The following is a 20,697-nucleotide window of genomic DNA, read 5'->3' as shown; positions in this document are numbered from 1 at the left end:
CGCGGGTGTGTTAAGCGTCAGTATATTGGTGATGAATCTCAGTTGCAGGAGGATCACGTGTGTTGCAGTGAGTCAATGAGAAGGTCAGAGGAGTTTAGCTGGGTAGTGTTTGTGGAGTTGAAGAATGGAATGTTGTGTCTAGTGGAAAAAAAGAAAGTCGACTTCATGGTGTGTGCTGAAAAAAAAGAGTGAGTGTATTCTTTATTTGTTCACAAACTGTGGTAAATCAATGTTGTAACAAGTGGTGTCTCCCTCAAGTTCACCATACCTTCTAATTTAAAATGGATAGTGTTGCTCCTTACTGGAGTGGTTGGGGTTATCAAACTAAAGATTTCCCCCTTTTTTATTAATAACGCATCAGTGTGGTTCAAGATCCTCAAAACACGTTTCTCTGCCCTCAATGTGACGAGTCAGAAGACTAAGTACGGTTTACCTGTGGAGCATCTTCCAAAGCAGATTATCTGTGAAGTGGAGGATGTCTTTGTGGATCCTGATCATAATCTCCCATATGACATGCTTAAGGCGGCTATTCTGCGGCGTACTCAGCCATCTAGGGAGACTTGTATTGCCCAATTACTAGCTGATGACAACTTAGGTGATAGGCAACTGTCACAGATATTGAGGAGGGCACAGGCTAGCTGGAACGGACCCTGTCAAAGGCAATTTTTGAAAACAGAGATTCCTTTAATGTTTACCTCATTATGCCTTTTGAATGTCCACCCTTGATCAATTGGCTGACCTCGTTATATCCATGACCTCTGCATTGAAGATAGAAGGATTGTCTTCTTCTCTAGTCAACAAGAGCATGTGGAAATGAAACAACTGCTTTCTGCACCTTGTGAAGTGCCAGCATCTTATCAATTGAAGGTAGCACCAGCACCTTCTCAGTCAAAAATAGTGCTAACATCATATCAATCGAGGATAACCGAGTTGGAGCAGAAAATGGCGCCACTGACTACATTGGACCAGGCTTTGGGCATGCAATGGAATTCCTTTCATTGACCTGGTTGGAATCGTGTTGGCTGAGGACATGGTAGAGGTGACAGATGGCATTTTTGTTGGAAGCACTGGAGATTTAGTGCTGCTTCCTGCTCCCGTCAGCCACCTTGCAACTTCTACAAAGTGCAGCCGGGAAACGACCAGGCCTGTTGGTAGAGGCAACTGCTGCCAATGGGTACGTCATCCACCATATTTTCCTTGAAGACTGTCTCTCAGGTGTTCAATTTCTTATTGATTCCGATGCAGAGATTTCTGTGGTCCCTCCAACCACAGAGGAACACAAATACCTCAATATGTCATGTGTTCTTTTTCAGCTGTCAATGTTTCTCATATTCATACATATAGCTCGAGGACACTCACATTGGATTGTGGTCTCAACCAATCTTTTCAGTGGGTTTTCACGGTTGCAAATGTGGCAAATTCCATTTTGGGAGTAGACTACTTGTCACATTTTTATTTGTTGGTGGATTTGAAAAATCACTGCATCGTGGACCACAGTTCTTGTATGCAAGTGAGCTGCATCTGTCGTTCCTCCAATGTCGTCAGCTGCCTGACGAGCCTTCGACCTGGCTCCTCCCCTTTCCGAACATTCATCTAGTGACCCCATTGTATCATCATACAGACATTAAACATTCAGTAATCCATCATATTAGAAACTCAGGGTTTTCCAGTGGTAGCAGAGGCTTGTAGGTTATCCCCGGACTGTCTTAAAATCATGAAATTGGAATTCGTCCACATGCAAGAGTTGGGCATAGTCTGCAAATCTGATAGCTGCTGGGCTTTATTGTTGTATATGGTTCCAAAAAAAATCACCTGGAGACTGAAGGCCTTGAGGTCATTATCGTGCCCTGAACAATTCTACTGGACTGGACCTGACTGATAAAAGATCTCCATTTTACAAGACTTTTCAACAAACCTTCATAGCAAATATGTACTTCTGAAAATAGATCTAGTATATGCTTACTATCAGATTCCAGTTGACCCTTCTAATGTCGCAAAGATGGCAGTAATTACCCCTTTCGGCATGTTTGAGTTTCTGCGAATGCCATTCAGTCTACTGAATGCAGCTCAGACATTTCAGCAGTTTATGGATCACGTACTTGATCTTGTGTTTGTTTACATCGATGATATTCTTGTCACAAGTGTGGATGAAGAGGAGCACAAGCGTCACCTTATCTCATTGTTTGAGGCTTGATGAATTTGGCATTGTGATTGATCCCAGTAAATGCTGATCTTATATTTTTGGGATATAGTTATGCAATATGGTAATTAAAAGTGTAAGAGGTTCAGGAATTTCCTACATCTGTTACGTCTGGCCATTTGCGACGTTTTTTAGGCATGATGAATTTTTATCGCTGATTCCTCCCAAATGCTGCAGCAACTCTATTACCTCCTTCTAAACTACTAAAAGGATCTGATAAGTCTGTGTCCAAAAGGCCATCAATTTTGGAAGATGATACCATGCATGCTTTCAACGATGTGAAGTTGGCACTTGCGAATGCCATGATGCTTGTACATCAAAAGCCCATCGCAATAAATAAAGTTTCGGAAAAAAAAAGCCCATCGCCTTGCTCTCTCTTACCACAGATGCATCTGTCAGTGATGTGGGAGCAGTGTTAGAATAACGAGTCCATGGGTAATTGGAAGCTGTCACTGGCTCAGGCAAAGTGTGGTATGTTTGGTTGAAAACTCTTGACCATCCATCTCGTAGTGAAACATATTTATGATTTTTATTGGAAGGTCGTCCTTTCACCATTTATACAGACCACCAGCCTCTTATGCATACTGCAAGTACAAGAACACATCTTTACTTGCCCAGAGAGATTTGGCCCATCTAAGAAAAAGTGAATGCTGTGCCAACGCCCTGTCCAGGCGTGACATTGATGCCTTGTATACAACTACTGCTGTCGATTTCACTGCCATGGATTGTGCACAGCACACTGATACCAATCTCATCCTGTATTGCTTGATCAATTCTGGTCTCCATCTTCAAGATCTGATACTGGATGCATTGGGTGAAAAGTTAGTCTGCGATTTTTCCACAGAAAGACCTAAGCCTTTTGTGCCATCGGCTATGAGGTGGGAAATGTTTAAGTGTTTTCACAATTTATCGCATCCAGGTAGAAGAGCATCAATCAAACTATTTATGGAACTTTTTAACTGGCTTCATGTTAAACAAGATATTGGAATTATGGGCAAGGACGTGCTTGCTGTGTCAACCCTTTAAAATTGCCAGACACACAAAATCCAAGATGGGGGATTTTTGTTGTTCCAGATTTCTGTTTTTAGCATATGTCTTGTCCAATTAGACCAAATGGATAGAACAATGTGATTTACATATACCTTCAAATCTAATCCTTCAAAGCACAGTGCAAACAAGATATTGGATGCAATGTAGAGTTAGCAACTTGGTAAAAGAGAAGGTAAAAATGACTAGGTGTCCACTCTCTGAATATTGTGCCACAAGGGCAGCATGTTTAGTGATGAAGTGAAGAAAGTTGGTTAAAAGCATGACAGCGTAGCTGAAGAGATCCATAGATATGAGTAGTAGGAATGTGGCCCCCTACTTCTGAGTGCAGACTTTGAGGTCAGGAAAGTGAACTCAATGGCCCATTCAACTAAATATGAGTTGTGCATTATTCCAAGTTCCCCAATCTGCCCTTCAGATGTACTCCACCATCATGTGTCATAATCTTTCCTTACCAGTGCATCGATCTGTCTCTGTCTAAACATATCATATCTGTCTCCCTCATCTTCACTGATATTTATGCTTTCCTTTAAGGAATGTCCTTTAAGGATCTATCCTTTCATTCCAACATGCCCTTGCAGATACCCTTTTGGGTCTTGTTTCCTGAATGCTCTCCTCCTCTCTGAGAAACTGTAAGAGAGGTTACTCAGTGGTAGAGCATCCAAGGATTCCAAATCGTAGTGGATATCAATGAACATAAACTTAACCCAAAAGCAGCCTGCCACTACCTCAACTTAAACCTCTTCTGGTTCTGCAATCAAAATCTATGGTTGCATCAGGGTGTATACTTGGGAGTTTTACGCAATATTACAGCTTTCATTTCTTTGGACTTGGGTCTTTTGTTTTCATCACTCTCTGATCTGGAGTATCTCTAGCTTGCAACTATGAAGTGACGTTTCCTCTTGTGGATTGTTGAGGCTTGGATTGATGCCAAGCTATGGCCGGCACAGGAGTTCATGAACAGGAATTTCCTCAAAAACACAAGTATCTGATGACAAAGTAGTGCCAGGTCCAAGGAAGTATTTATTTTGTTAACATTTAACATTCTTTTGAGAGGTGGTTGAAGAAAATGGACATGTAAACAACCTGGAAGATGTACTCAACCATGAACATCATACTAAAGGGTTTGCATTGTGCTGTAGTGTAAATGTTGCACACTCTGTATGATTCTCTCTTGTTCACATGCTTTAACTTGGGTATTGTAGAGCTCGTTGAAAGAATCAAAGACTTGTTGATCCAAACCAAGGCTTTTATTAGCAAAAGACCGGAGCTCTTCACAGGTGGCCGACCAGTCCGGAATGATCCGACCTGGCTAGGGACACAACCCTTTAAGGCCGAGACAATAGGTGTGGCTTAGCTCTCAGCCAATCACTGTAAGCACAGTCTAGATACAGTAACTATATACACTATGTACATTGGTGATAGATCTGTACTATCATAGGTATACACTGGATAACTAAAACAGCTGCTCTTTGGAACTTTCTAGAAGTTTGTTTGCTCTTTTCAAGGCAGCCTGTTTAAAAGAAAACTTGGCGTTTCTGGGTCAAGAAATAGGTCAGTTCGTGCCAACCATTCTTAAATTGCTTCTGGCCATCTTTAACGCTAACTGGATCTGGAGGAGAAGAAAAAGTGGCTGCAAGCACGTGCTTGAATGCTGGAGTGAGTGTGTGACTTTGGAGGAAGAAGATCCTTTTGGAAGCTTAGGCTTTTCTCTCGTGGACCACAACATCAATGAAAACCTTGATGATTGTGTCCTGCAGCTGTCAACAAGTAGGAGAGAAATTTGCTGTGATGTATGAACAATCAGACATCCACTGATAAAGATGGTTTTAATGCGGAAAGTGAAAGGTGTGTGGCATTTGCATTAATGCTTTAATTTAAATTAGACATGCAGCGTAATAACAGGCCCTGTACTGCCTGAATATCCCAATTAATCTACAACCTCTGTATGTTTTGAAGGGTGGGAAGAAACTGGAGCACCTGGAGGAAACTCGTGGAAACATGGGGAGAACATACAAACTCCCGGATTCTAACCGCTATGCTAACTGTACCACTTTCATTCTTGTATCTGTGTGTTGCAAGAAATCTTCACATACAAGCTTCCAGATGCTTTCCTGCCATTGTTAAATAAGTATGCAGTGGTCATGACTCTCTATATTTCATATGATAAAAATGAATAATTTATTGTTTTAATTTACCCACTGACTTATTGAGGGTTTGTGTCCCTCCCAACTCTTCCAATCCTCCTCCATCTCTAGAAACAGTATTTAGTCAGAAATCAACAAAGTAATGGAACACCTAAATATTGTTCTTTTGGAAACCATTACAAATAGTAACTGTAGTACTAAACCAATACAGACTTTTAATCCAAACAATTGTCAAATGTAGGAAGCAGAGCAGACTTTGGCAACTCTGGTACTATTAGAGTAACTTTCATTTGAAATGGAGCTCAGATTCTGGAACAGTAATCATGGACTTTGAACCCATTGTTGGACTTGTTCACTTAAATATATATTTGGGGTCTTTAATGAGCTTAATATTAAATGCATTGGAAACAAATTTTCATGGGTGAGCATCAACTTTCTTTGCGTCATTTGCAATAGCATTGATACAATTTCTAAAGGAATGGAATAAATGTGATTTTTTTAAACACAAATAAGCCTTTGGGTGTTTAACCATATAACCATTTACGGAGCGGAAACGGGCCATGTTGGCCTTTCGAGTCCACACCGGTTCACTGATTTTGTGCGCCCTCTTCAGGCATTGGTCCCGGTTGATCTTCATTCAATAATGATGATATCCACTAATTTTTTTTCTTCCTCAGATACTATTGACAATAACAAAGGGAATGGTTCGAGATAGTGTGTGTCAAATATTCCACCTTTTGTACTCTAGGTTGAATTTGAGCTGCCAATAAAAACGTCAATTTGTCAATATGTCTTATGTCGGAAATAATAAAATGAATAATCTCTTACATTCATAGGCCCATGACCAATCTTTCTGATCATATTTTACTGTTGTTTTAAAATTTTTCATAAATTAACCATGATAAATAGCGCCTGCTGATTTCTGAGATTAACGTGATTTCACGTTGACTACCCACTCAACTTTGTTAGGCACCTCGGCTCTGTCCGCCACAATAGCGTGGACCTCCCAGTGGCCACCCATTTCAATTCCCCATCTCATTCCCTTGTTGACATATCTGTCCATGGTCTCATGCACTGCTGGACTGAAGTTTTATGTTTTCCAGGAGCTGCCGTTTTAACTAATTGCAAGGTGATAGACCAGACATAACTCATGAGCTCAGCAGGCTTGTTCCAATGTATTAGCCTGTAAAAAGAATATTCTTTGTGATGTGAGCTGATAAATGGTGCATTCTTGGCAGTTTATTCAGCATTCATGGAATTAAGCGCTAGCATCTCTTGAGGCATTCAGAAAGCTCAGGATGAATGATGGATTCCTTGATTTTGAAAGAACTGAAGGATACAAAGTATATTGAAGTAGGAAAGTAGCAGATGGGTAAAAGATCAAGCTCATTTATTTATCAACCGAATGTACCAGTATAACCCAAAAAAAAATTTTTTTTCAGTCCACAGTGTAAAAAAAAAGGGCAAACACACATATCGACAAGTACAGTACATTTTTACATATATTAAAAATAAATATTATTAATAAATAGTGAAGTCTCACTGACCATGGGAAGACCACAAACATGTTGCCAGGACCAGAGGGCTTAAGTTGTAGAGAGAGACGGATAGGCTATGACATTTTTCCCTTGGGCACAAGAGGCTGAGGGGTGACCATAAAGGGGGTTATAAAATCCCGAGGGCCATGGATATAGTGAGTAATCACAGTCTTTTCCCCAGGGTGCAGGAGTCTAAATCTAGAGGGGATTAGGTTTAAGTAGAGGGGGAGAAGATGTAAAAGGGACTCGAAGGGCTAATTGTTTTCACAGAGGTTGGTGTGTTTTTGGAATGAGTTGCCAAAGGAAGCAATAGAGGCAGTCTAATTTGCCTTATTTCTATTGTGTTCATAGATAGGAAAGAGTAGAGGGATATGGGCCAAATGCAGGAATATGGGGTGAACTCAGATGGACAACTTGGTCAGCATTGTTTCCTTGCTGTATGACTGCACAAATAAAATGAATTACAGCATACTTTATTCTCTGGACAGAGAAGTAATGTGTGATACAGTATAACCATATTGGATCGGAATTGCTTTTAACATTTAGAATGAGAATTTAAGCTAAGTAAATGATGTCATTTCTTCATTATGACAATATCAATGTAAATATGATGCCAAAGTTTAATTGGTCATTGCCAAATATTAATTTCCTCAGAGTAGAAAGTTTGATGATCTGACAGGTGTTATGCTTATGAGCATCATGAAGCGAAAGGCACTACATGCATTCAACATGTATTGGAGCCACTATAATGACAGCGCTGCCACTAGGCCGGATGCACAAGGAATGGAGATACAGCGCTTCCCATCGGGGTTCAACTGCCATCTGCTCTGCACAAGCTTTGAATGGCCCGTTAAAAGAGTCAACGGTAGTTTTATTTAATAACCCATGACCACGGGGGTCTGTGCCCAAGATGGCAGTGCCTATGTTTGGCAGCAGCCATGAGGATTGCAGACACCTGAGGAGTGGAGTACTGGTGCAGAGCACCAGAAAACCCACAGGATGGTGACCACAGCAGCAGATCATTGAGGGGGCTTTGTAGCTGAAGGACCAACGCATGTGGTGGGCTGCTGATGTCTTGAAGCGAGGAACCCATGTGGGCTGTGGGGTGCTGGAGACTGCTGAAGGAGTACCAGGTATTGGAACTGGGATGCGAAGGAATGTTGAAGGGTTCCGGACTGTGTCGGAGCTTTGGATCTGAAGCTCAGGTTACCAATGGTTTGGACTGTATTCTACGTGGCTGTGGAGGCTACTGAGGTATGGGGGTAAATCTACGGACATATGGTGACTCTGGGTCGACTCTCCTTTGTTTTTCTTTCTCTGACTGTAAGAGGCGCTTAAGGCAATTTCTGCCTTACAGCAGGCAAAAGCAATTTCATGTAATCTGACACTGTTTTATTACAATGACAATAAATTGAATCTTGAACCTTGCTTTCATAATAGGACGTACTCACAAATCATTTAGTTTTGGAATTTTTCAACGTGAATTAAGTATGGGGAAAGAAAGTATATCTTTGATATTTCACTTCTGCCTTATAATTGTTATTCTGTTGATAAAATGCCATTATCAAAGTCGATTATTCCATCTGCCAATCTGATCTAAAATGGTATTTACCATAAAATTTATATTTACCTTTATATTTTTCCTGATCCATGAAGTTTTCCCTGAAGAAATAAAATTATGATTTTGTGACGTTTTTGAGATTTCTGAGTGTCATGTGATGTGATCAGAATTAATTAATCATTTAATCATTGTCGGGTGGGAGGAGTTTTTTTTTGTAGTTTTATTTTCAGTTCAGCTTTTAGTTTTAGTTTTGTGTGTGTCCGCGAAGGCAAGCCAAAGAAGAAAGAAGTAGTTTCAGGATGTATTTGTTAACAACCTATTATGTAACATCTTTTGGTGAGGTCAACAAAGGTGATGTAGAGTCCTTTGTTTTGTTCTCTGCACTTTTCTTGGAGCTGTCTGAGGGCAAAGACCATGTCAGTGGTTCCTCTGTTTGCGCGAAAGCCGCACTGTGATTCTGGGAGAATATTCTCGGCGACACTAGGTATTATTCTATTCAGTAGAATCCTAGCGAAGATTTTGCCTGCAATGGAGAGCAACGTGATTCCCCTGTAGTTTGAGCAGTCTGATTTCTCGCCTTTGTTTTTGTACAGGGTGATGATGGTGGCATCATGAAGATCCTGAGGCAGTTTACCTTGGTCCCAACAAAGCTTGAAAAACTCATGCAGTTTGGCATGCAGAGTTTTGCCACCAGCCTTCCAGACTTCAGGGGGGATTCCATCCATACCTGCTGCTTTGCCACTTTTCAGTTGTTCGATTGCCTTATATGTCTCATCCAGGGTGGGAACCTCATCCAGCTCTAGCCTTAGGGGCTGTTGAGGGAGCTGGAGCAGGGCGGAATCTTGGACTGAGCGGTTGGCACTGAAAAGAGATTGAAAGTGTTCTGACCATCGGTTGAGGATGGAGAACTTGTCGCTGAGGAGGGCTTTGCCGTCTGAGCTGCGCAGCGGGCTTTGGACTTGGGGTGAGGGGCCGTACACAGCCTTTAGAGCCTCGTAGAAACCCCTGAAGTCGCCAATGTCCGCGCTGAGCTGTGTTCGACACTGTGAGCAGGAAAGGGCTTTGGCAAATACTAGAGCGCATCGGATGTCCCCCAAAGTTCCTCAACATGATTATCCAACTGCACGAAAACCAACAAGGTCGGGTCAGATACAGCAATGAGCTCTCTGAACCCTTCTCCATTAACAATGGCGTGAAGCAAGGCTGTGTTCTCGCACCAACCCTCTTTTCAATCTTCTTCACCATGATGCTGAACCAAGCCATGAAAGACCCCAACAATGAAGACGCTGTTTACATCCGGTACCACACGGATGGCAGTCTCTTCAATCTGAGGCGCCTGCAAGCTCACACCAAGACACAAGAGAAACTTGTCCGTGAACTACTCTTTGCAGATGATGCCGCTTTAGTTGCCCATTCAGAGCCAGCTCTTCAGCGCTTGACGTCCTGCTTTGCGGAAACTGCCAAAATGTTTGGCCTGGAAGTCAGCCTGAAGAAAACTGAGGTCCTCCATCAGCCAGCTCCCCACCATGACTACCAGCCCCCCCACATCTCCATCGGGCACACAAAACTCAAAACGGTCAACCAGTTTACCTATCTCGGCTGCACCATTTCATCAGATGCAAGGATCGACAATGAGATAGACAACAGACTCGCCAAGGCAAATAGCGCCTTTGGAAGACTACACAAAAGAGTCTGGAAAAACAACCAACTGAAAAACCTCACAAAGATAAGCGTATACAGAGCTGTTGTCATACCCACACTCCTGTTCGGCTCCGAATCATGGGTCCTCTACCGGCACCACCTACGGCTCCTAGAACGCTTCCACCAGCGTTGTCTCCGCTCCATCCTCAACATCCATTGGAGCGCTTACACCCCTAACGTCGAAGTACTCGAGATGGCAGAGGTCGACAGCATCGAGTCCATGCTGCTGAAGATCCAGCTGCGCTGGATGGGTCACGTCTCCAGAATGGAGGACCATCGCCTTCCCAAGATCCTGTTATATGGCGAGCTCTCCACTGGCCACCGTGACAGAGGTGCACCAAAGAAAAGGTACAAGGACTGCCTAAAGAAATCTCTTGGTGCCTGCCACATTGACCACCGCCAGTGGGCTGATAACGCCTCAAACCGTGCATCTTGGCGCCTCACAGTTTGGCGGGCAGCAACCTCCTTTGAAGAAGACCGCAGAGCCCACCTCACTGACAAAAGGCAAAGGAGGAAAAACCCAACACCCAACCCCAACCAACCAATTTTCCCTTGCAACCGCTGCAATCGTGTCTGCCTGTCCCGCATCGGACTTGTCAGCCACAAACGAGCCTGCAGCTGACGTGGACTTTTTACCCCCTCCATAAATCTTCGTCCGCGAAGCCAAGCCAAAGAGATTATGTAACATGCTATATTATTATTCTCAATTGTTTGATCTTGTATATGTTGATTTAATAAAATATTTAAAAATTGCATTTACCATTTCTGTAGGAACCTTTTGATATTTCAGTCGATACGTAAACCTGAATGAGAAAGCGGGACAAAGCTTTTAATTATTTCATTTTGATAGTTCTACCTGATGTCAAACTGGTAAGAAAAAATATAAACATGAACTTTCACCAAATTTAAATGATTGTCAGAGAAGGAGGATAAAGGTTTGTGATCATTGTACAGTCTGAAAGATTATCTAAAAAGATATGTGCATCAAGCTTGTTCATTTCAAATATAGTTGCAAATGTTTCAAATTTAATTTGTGAATAAATTAGATAAGATGTGGGAAGTAAATATCAAAATTCATTCAAAGATACCAGGATATTGGTGAGAGATTGTTGCTCCTGCACATATTTAATTTAGTTTGGACATACAGCTCGGTAACAGGCCCTTTCTGCCAATGAGTCTGTGTTGCTTAATTTACACCCCATTAACCTGCACCCCAGTATGTTTTTTGAATGGTGTAGGAAACCGGAGCCCCCAGAGAAAACTCATGCAGATACATGGAGAATGTACAAACTCCTTACAGAAATATGGGATTCGAACCCTGATTCGTGGTGCTGTAAAGGCATTGTGCTAACTGCTACGCCAACCATGCTGCTGCTCGAAATAAATCTGTAGAAAATTAGAGCCGTGTTGTTCTCATGATGGTGTTCTGATTATTCAAAACTTGCACTGTTCTATAATAACAAGTCACTTTTGGTTCAGGAATACTTTGACCACTTGGACTTTCTCCTTTGTTGCAAACCTGATTCACTTCCTTCTGATTTATCCATCTTGCACCAATATTGAAATAAAGTATCAACATAGTCTAATATTTATAAAGACTTTTTTTCTTAAAAATATGCTTTTTAAAATATTGTTTGGGCAAGCACTCAAATTTTAGTCACTATATTGAACAACTTTTCTTTCCAGACTCAGAATATTCTTTTAAAATATAATAGAAGATCCTAAGAAAAATGCCAAAGATATAAAATGTTTATTCTTAACATCAGATACTTACAGTTTTCAATTTACAATGTGTAATTTCTATATTTATATGTCGATATTGACTGTTACATTGGCATATTTTACAATTGCAGTTCAGCTTCTGTGATAACTTGGAACACAAGCCTGCAAGAACTTGGCAAAGCAGTATAATTTGTGTGAATGCTACAGTGTTGATTTTTTTGAAGGAGTTTTGAGGATATAGTTTTATGCCAAACCAGGCAGCCATTAAGCTGTTTTCAGTTTCAATTTTCAGGTTTCTTTTAATACATGGTGATAACCCATATGTGACAATTAAATAGTCTTAATGATGCCAAATGTTTTCGTTCATTTTTGCAGGCTGAATTTGGAGTTGTTTACAGCAAAAGACATTATGGAGCTTCAAGTAAAGGTGCTCCACCTGAATGAAAAGGTGACTAAGCTGGCTGAACTTCTACTGGAGACTAACCATGGAGGATTCCCTGTTATTTATCAACCAGAACAAGCCCAAGATGAAGTATTTATAGGCACCATCACCAGGTGAGCAGGTTGGGCACTATTACCATTAAATATTAATGAAATGGCCTGATTGTTTTTGGTTTGAACAATAAAATACCACTGAGCAGCTGTGGTAGTAACTCTTATTTTAGTAGTGTGAAATAATGCATGAGTAAATCTAAATATAAACCACATTGTTTGAAAATGTATTATTTCCATTTATCATGCTAATTCAAGTGAACTTTTGATTGTATAAAATGCTTGAAATATTAAATCAATTATTATAAATTAATAAATTAAACAATTTGTAGGAAGCAGCTGCTCCAAATGGGTTTGCAACAGTTGGTTTTCATTATTAAGGACTTGCTTCATGGATTCTGGCTGTGGCATCAACCATTATTAATGTGATCTCACAATGTGTCCTCCTTACATACATGTTTCTAGAGCCTGTTAATTCGCTTTCAGGATTGCACATTAAAAAAAAATCTGTGGGCATGATGTTAAATGGAAATTGCATTTTGTCAATCTAGACTTAACCTTGTACCACTGATATTCCATGCAGTGTTGTTATTTTAATGCTGCATAAATATTTTGGAGGACTTTTCAATCTATCAGTTGCATAAGAATTGGGAAAATTAACACAGCAACAAAAGTTTAAAAACAGCAAAATAGATAATTGAGACAAAATTTGTGACAATGGTTGCAAAAGGTCAGCTGTGTTTCAGAATGAAATACATCTTTATTCAAGCTTGTTATGTTGATGCAAAATATGTTTAAATACACATTCAAGACAGAACATAATTTATGCCAACAATTTCTGTGCCTTTTGAAATGTTTACTTGATTCATTGCTGTTTCCCTCATGGCTATTTACTAATTTTTGGTTAGAGAGGAGATAAACATTGTGGACATCTTTGAATCTCATCTGAATATCTGTAGAACAGACTGGGCATAATTCTTCTTTGAAGAAAGGGATGTATGCAAGATGTCTCAAATGACCACCCAGTATTTTTCTTAAATGTATAGCAGTGAAAACACCAGTTGTTCTGTGCTTGTGGTTCCCCACTGATATCAGTAAGAAGAATGGTGCTATTTAATATGATGAAGTGCAAGGATATCACAATAGGTCTTGTATGTTTAATCACTGGCCAATCAAGCATTTAGTTTCAACCAAAGCTTTTTCTTCCCTTTCCAGGGTTTAAAAAAAAGGCTGAAATCAAAGACACAAGGGAAATATAGGCACAGAAAAAGGCTCAACAAGTCTTTGCTGACATATATTTTATTTCAGAGTCCTCTCATTATTCCTCAATATATTCCCTTCACTCGTATAACTTCAAATCCATCTGGTAGTAAGTTCCATACTTTAAATACTCTTTGGTAAACAAGTTTGTTCCAAATTCACACTGGATTTCTTAGTAACTATTTAATAACAAAGCCCTATCTAAATGGACATTTGTCCTTTTTATCTATGCTGTCAAAATCTTCATAACTTTAAAGACACCTATTTAGCTCACCTTTTCCCAATAGGAAAGAGATCCAATTTATCCATTCTGATTTTCTGATCCTCTTCTGATCTGTACATGTTCCATTCTCTGCTATCGTCATTGTAAATCTCTGCATCTTCTCCACTACCTCTAGATTTTTTTTAATATCCTCTCTACAACTCCTTGTAACATGTTTTTAAAAAATTGTTTATTATGAATAAGTATCATAAGGGAAGATGAAGAAATAATTTGATTGTGTTGTGTGTGCTACGGCAGGGTGTGAAAGCAAGACAATGACATGAGGTGAGTACAGTCAATACTACTTTATTGACGGGTCACCTTGCCTTTATATAGACCTGCTGGGCCTGGTTGTCTACGCCACTTGCAGTGGAAATGACATCACTGGCTTGCCAGCTGTGGATAGGCTGGCGTTTCCACGGGTGCTCGCCGTGCAGCTGGCAGCCCATGAAGAAAGCCGATTTAGCCTGCATGGCCCTTGCAGGATCGCCGCGTTTTAACACCATCTTGTGTGTCAGGCCACCACAGGCTGCCACAATTGCTTCTTTTATGAGGTTAAAGAAACTGGATTATATTAACCATGCCAAATTAATTCACTCTTTTTTTTTACCATGGAGAATCTAAGGACGTAACCTGAGTTTGTAAGATGGGGTGGGGAGTGAAGCTGACTGTTAACTGGAAAAATTAAAGAAATTTTGAGCAATATCCTTTCAATTTGGAGTTAGCAATGCACCAAAGCTAGGTTTTCCCTATGAACCTTAGCCTATGATGCATTATCCTATCTTTTATCTTTTTAGCTGACAATGGTTTTGCAATGTATTTCAAGCTTTATTTTGCTTTACAATTTTGTTTTCTCATTTGTTTGGAAATTAGGCTGGAATTCTGTAGAAATTTGTAGAATAAACCTATCTCATATATGGCTCATATATGAAAGACATTTTTGGGGAATTGATGGCAGCAATTATTCAGATGTAAATTAGATATATTTATTTGATAATATTTTGGTGTACTCTACTCAATTAACTTTATTTAATTTAAAAAAAAATTAAAGATGCAGCATGGTTACAGGCCCTTCCCGCCCACAAGCCTGTGCTACCCCAAAACACTAATTAACCTATAAATCTTGTACATTTTGGAGGATGGAAGGAAACCGGAGCACCCTGACGAAACCCACTTGGCCTCAGGGAATAAGTAGAAACTTGGAGAAAGAGCTGGATTCAGACACTGGCCTCTGCCGCTGTAATAGGATTGCACTGACTGGTACACTAACCATGCCACCCTAATGTTGGCCTGTGAGAATCTGAAGAGGTACCAAGGGGATATAAACCAAATAATTAATCAGATAAGAATATGCAAGATGACGCATGTTGTAATGATGCGGAAGATTGGAAAAGTGAAATTTTATTTACAAGATAAGTAAATGTTGATATTCAGATTTATTTGGGTGCCCCTCTGCACACACCACAGTAAATTAAGAGTCAAATGTCTGAAGGAAGATAAGGGTACGGACAGTACAAGTGTTAAGAAGTCCTGCTGCAATTAAGTTGAGATTGCACCTGGGTAAAAAAACATAAGATCAGAAATGATATTTTGCTAGCAGCTTAAATGATTTCAAAATCCTCTGTATTGACAGTTTGTTTACATTTATTGTCTGTTTACAGTTGTTTATTTGTTTACATGTATATGCTGTGTACAGATTTTTTTGCACTACCAATAAGTGGTAATTCTGCCTTGCCAACAGGAAAAAGGAATCTCAGGGTTGTATGTGATGTCAAGTATGTACTCGAGCAATAAAATTGAATCTGAAATCTGGAAAATGGGGACAGTTTGACAAGGAGTGATAGAAGGAACATTTTTTCTTTGTAATTTTGAAGAATGAGAGATTAAATCTTCTTAAAAGGCTTGACAGAGTAAATGCCGAGAGGCTCTTTCCTCTGGTTGGAGGTAATCATTTGGTGTTTTATTCCGGGCCTCCATTTCGAGGCCGGCTCCATCTGCGGAGAAAATTTTAAACTTACCTTTTTATGGAACAGCCTTAAAAGGATGCTCCTGTGCTGCTTTATGAAGAGCGTCCTCCAGGGCATATGGAGGCAGGCTGAGTGGTGCAATATCACTGTTCGTCACCGTGAGGTCTAATGTTCATGCTAAGCAATGGCCGTCTTCGTTACCTATAATCTCCCATGCAGCTGGAACCGCTCTGGGACGTTACCCATAATCCCCCATGCAGCTGGAACCACTCTGGGAAATACAGAGTGGTTCCAGGTGCATGGGGGATTATGGGTATCGAAAACAGCTATTGATCCTTCTTCCAGCTCTTCTGCCCAGCGCTGCCCCTCCAGCATGCTGATCCCAGCTCTTTACTCCCCTCTTACATCCATTGGCCTCCTGGCTCTGCTTCTTCATCTCCACTCCTCAGCATCTGACCTCCTTTCTCCTGGGCCGTGGACTCAGCACCTTGAATGTCTATTCCCGCTCTCTCTGGCTCTTCACTGCCCTCCTGCTCCTTGATCTCGGCGGCCTTGGTGAGGGAATGAGGGACAGAGGAGGAACGGGAAGAAGATATTTCCGTGTGGCAGGAGGGAGCCCTAATCCCAGCTCCCATCACAGTGGGAGCCCTGATGGTGGCTCCTGGGTGGCGGGCTGATGGGATCATCACAACACCATCCGCTTGCAGTGGCAGTTCATTTCATGAAGCAAGGTGGAGCTCTCTGCTCCACCTCTGTCACAAGCCTGAAGAGGGATCAGAGTTGGTGCCTTGAAGCCCCTCGTGGAGCATTTATGAAGGTAAAGTCTGCAACCTGAGGGCAGAGAATCTCCGCCTTTACTGTCACATTTTCTATAAAAGGGCATTTCTCAGAATGAGCATTTAGGTGTGATGATTGGATTGTAGAAATATCTTCACCCATAAAGTTGTGAATCTTTGGAGTTCCTTACCCTGAAGGACTATGGATACTTTGTTCTTGTCCTGACCATCTTGGACCCAACTCATCATCTATCCTGCATGGAAGACTGAATTAATTGCTGCTTTGCACCCAACAGACAAAGTAGAGTGAGTAGCAAGTAGTCCTTGGTCATTGTATCCTGCTTTCTTTCCTCATTTCTGCTCTCATCTGTTTTGGGACTAGACTGGAACTTTGCAGAATCTTGGAAAATGAGAAGCTTTTTGAATTGCAGAAGAAAGAGAGTTGCAAGCAATGTGTTCAGCTGAATTATCATGAGGTGAGAATTACCAGTATAATCAAAGGAAGTAATAACTTGCACTTTTTATGTTCTCCCAGGCACCAATTCATTGTGACTCTTGCTTTGCAATGGATTCGACTCTGGAAGGGTTTAGGGTAGGTGGGTAGCATCATGAGTTAGAAAATTGTCCAAGAAATTATGCTAAATGTGAGGGTTTTATTTAAATTTTGAATAGCAAACTTCTTGAACAGCAAACCCGGCAGAAAACTGCAATCTACTTGTTTCTGGGTAACAAGAGGTGAGAGAAAGATCTTTTAAAAATATATTGTGACTTTTTTAAAACAGAAATTAGCAAAATTGGAACTAAAACATTCAGTTTTGCAATTATTTTCAAATAGCCACAAACTTAAAGGAGTGTTTTCTTCCAGCTATTAAAGGGCTCACAACACTAACATTTGCACATGAAGCAACTCAATAAGGTCATCCCTCCTGAGGGATGTAGTTTTTAAAAAAAATACAAGCTTTCCAAACATCATTGATAGTATTATAAGAAAAATTGGGCCAAGACCATAGAAGTTCACTCCAGTTTCCTTCTCTGCAGCTAATGTGCACCTGCACAATCAGAGAAGGACACTTCTCTGTTCTTATTAACACAGTCAACAGAGACATTCAAGACCTGATAAAAGATCTATTTGGTGAATAAACTTCCCTGTACTTTTAACTGGTGTTCACTGGACTGAAGGAATATCCTTCTCGCATTTGACAGACTTTCCTTATTCCTTCATGATTTTTGCCCAATAATTAAAAAAGCCAACATTGATTATTTTTAATGAGAGCAATAAAAGAAGAAACTTCTTCTAGTAATACTCAACGATCCAAATATCAGAACAAATTAATAAACAGTCCAAATTAATGCAAGTCCAGGCAGATTGTTCCTTTTGATTTGCTCAGGATTCTGCAGAATTTTCCTTTCAGTCAAAAATGGCCAAATATAAAATGAAAGGCCAGAAAAATTCACATATCTGCTCCTAATCTGCCAATGTTAATTCAAGACAGTATGACGGAAAGTTCACAGCAAGTGTGAATAGAGTACTGGTGAGGCAATATAGGTGAAAAAAGAAATGAGCAAAATCTCAGGCAATATTTTAATGGAGCAATTCTTCACTGAATTTGCACTTTTTAATCTGTTTATAATGCTATTATTCTTTCCAATTTGTCAATAGATTTCTGTCAAGTTGCAAAACTTTACAAAGATAAATCTGCTCCTGAACAGGTACAGAACTGACCACCGATATAGGGACTACTATATCAACTTGGTAAGTGAGTTGTGCAGGAAACAAAATAAAATCTTTTGAATTACAGGTGGGTTTGTTTGATCGAACATATAAGATCTTTTGAAGTTCTTGTTGATGTTTGCTCTTCTCAAATGATTATTATAAATGATTAATTCTTTCAGTATACAGATCTATTAGGCATGGTTTGTGTAATTACAAATGATTACTAGGTATTAACATCAAATAAACAGTACTTACAATCATTGCTTTGACTTTAAAGAAATTGCTTGAATTTGATCATTTGGATCAGATGATGATGAAAAAATAATGATTTTAAGCGGGATGATTGTATCTTCGGAATCTGCCAGTGTAGACCATAAGCACCTTTTAACCCTACAAGTTCATTGCTCTGTTTGTGTTCCACAGAAACATCTATTGACTCCTTCCCTTTGAATGGATTCAGCCTGCTATTAAACTTCTCAAATACATGCATGTTTTCTATTTCAACTATACCATCTGTTATTTGCACATTCAAACTACTTGCTTGGTTTAGATTTTTTCTCTTGAATTCCCTGTTCATATCTTTGTGATTATTTGATATGTATGATTGATATTTGTTCATTGTTTCATTTTTTTCTTGCATGGAATTTTGCTTAAATGCAGTTAATCTGCATTTAATACTATGGTATTAATTCAATATAATGTAAAAATTCAATACTAATATCAAATAAAATCTTTCAGAATGTCACTTATAATAAATAATAATTGATTCTAATTGCTTGATAATTGTGTTAACTTGCAGGCTACCCTCTTGTTGAGAACAGTAAATAGTTAAACTTCCTCCTCTTTTGTTTGTTGCCAATAGAAACCATACATCAACCAATCAGCAATGACTGTCCATGCTAATTTTTCTCTTCAACGCACTTACATTATTTTTCGAACATTGGGACTTCGCCACCTGACTGTTGTTGACTTGAGAAATCGTGTTCTTGGCATTATTACGCGGAAAGATCTCATGGCATTTCGACTAGAGGAGAAACTCTTTGAATCTAAGAATGTGGAAGGAAACAATTATAAAATATAAAGCTTTCTGATGAAAACTCTCACTTTACTGCTTTGAAATCAATCATTTAGAGGGGAAGGTAGCAATTGTCTCTGATAGATATTTATCATAGAACATTATAGACTCCATATAATCTTTTGGTTTGTAATAACTTTTATTTCCAGTCTCCTCCACTCAACCTGCTAGATATTTTTTGAACAAGTATTTGTTCCATTTTGGGAATCATCTTTGATGATGTTCTATTGCATTGAATTCCAATGTCTGTTTATCAGCCTTTTAAAGAATGATTTTGATTTATTTAACAATTAATTGCTATCACCTTGAATACACATCTTAAAGCTTTCCAACTTGACTGAAGTAGGTTGTCACTTAAGGAATTAAGCAATGATCAGGTATAACAATAAGCATTAACAATAAGCATTGATGTTTACCCTTGCATAGCCTTCACAGTGCTGTCTACTTTTTCCCCTTGTAATTTGTTTCATTGTATATTTGAGATTAATATTTAATTAAGATTTGGTGCAAAAGCTAACATTAAGTGGGAAAGTTTGATTGGGTTTCAATAAAGGGTCATTTGAAATGGTCTTAATTTATGTTTACTTTTTTTCATATTTTACATGTTACATATATGTGCAGTCATAAATCATCAATGAATAACAGTAACTTTTTGATTTAACATTCGTTGCAGTATCTTGGCTCATTCACTTTGTTGTGAAGAGTTGAACAAACCCTTCAACCAATACGACCAATTAATCCAGTGGTGTAAAGGTTAAGATCTTGTGTTTGTGATTTGTGGTTATTTTATGACTTTCCCTTTAAGGATAAATTGTTTTGTAGAGTACTATAGTTATATGACATCATATGTTGTAATATCTGAGCATCCAAGGAGCTCATTCTCATTCTTGGAAGAATCATGGAAAGAGAGGGAAGTGTCATCTTATAAGTAGTTACTTCATGATGATTCTGAACCCTTCCATTTTTTAACTCGGAGAATAAAACCACTTAACGCTGTATTTAAAAAGATAGCAGCCTTAAAACAACCATAATCCTTTTATAACCTGCTACATCTACTATGCTTGTCTCTTTTAAAAGTAAATTAGTTACACATATTTAGGTATATAATGCACCTATTCACTGTTTCAACATGACTATAGATGTTCTTGCCTTTTGGGATCTTGTTGTATGCTATTAGAATTCACATCGCATCTCTCTTGACTCTTTAATTCACGCTTCTCCCAATACTTTTAATG

The 20,697-nt window shown here is 39.5% G+C and overlaps 1 protein-coding gene across 4 annotated transcripts in view; it reads left to right on the top strand.

The window, feature by feature from the left end:
• LOC138755494 (chloride channel protein C-like) overlaps positions 1 to 20,030 on the top strand; it is a 90,321-nt gene extending 70,291 nt beyond the window's left edge. For 3 of the 4 annotated variants that reach the window (XM_069921539.1, XM_069921540.1, XM_069921542.1), the window contains exons 13-16: positions 12,292 to 12,471; positions 17,056 to 17,149; positions 18,334 to 18,426; positions 19,250 to 20,030. In XM_069921539.1, coding sequence (XP_069777640.1) covers positions 12,292 to 12,471; positions 17,056 to 17,149; positions 18,334 to 18,426; positions 19,250 to 19,468 — 586 coding nt within the window. In that variant the 3' untranslated portion in view covers positions 19,469 to 20,030. Of the gene's footprint in view, positions 1 to 12,291; positions 12,472 to 17,055; positions 17,150 to 18,333; positions 18,427 to 18,810; positions 18,968 to 19,249 lie in introns of those variants that run through there. The other variant, XM_069921541.1, reaches the window with a different exon arrangement.
• The last annotated feature ends 667 nt before the right edge of the window (positions 20,031 to 20,697 follow it).

This window comes from Narcine bancroftii, chromosome 2, assembly GCF_036971445.1.
Source record: "Narcine bancroftii isolate sNarBan1 chromosome 2, sNarBan1.hap1, whole genome shotgun sequence".
NCBI lineage: Eukaryota > Metazoa > Chordata > Chondrichthyes > Torpediniformes > Narcinidae > Narcine > Narcine bancroftii.
Note: the sequence above shows the minus strand (reverse complement) of the source record. Positions and strands in the feature narration are given on the sequence as shown.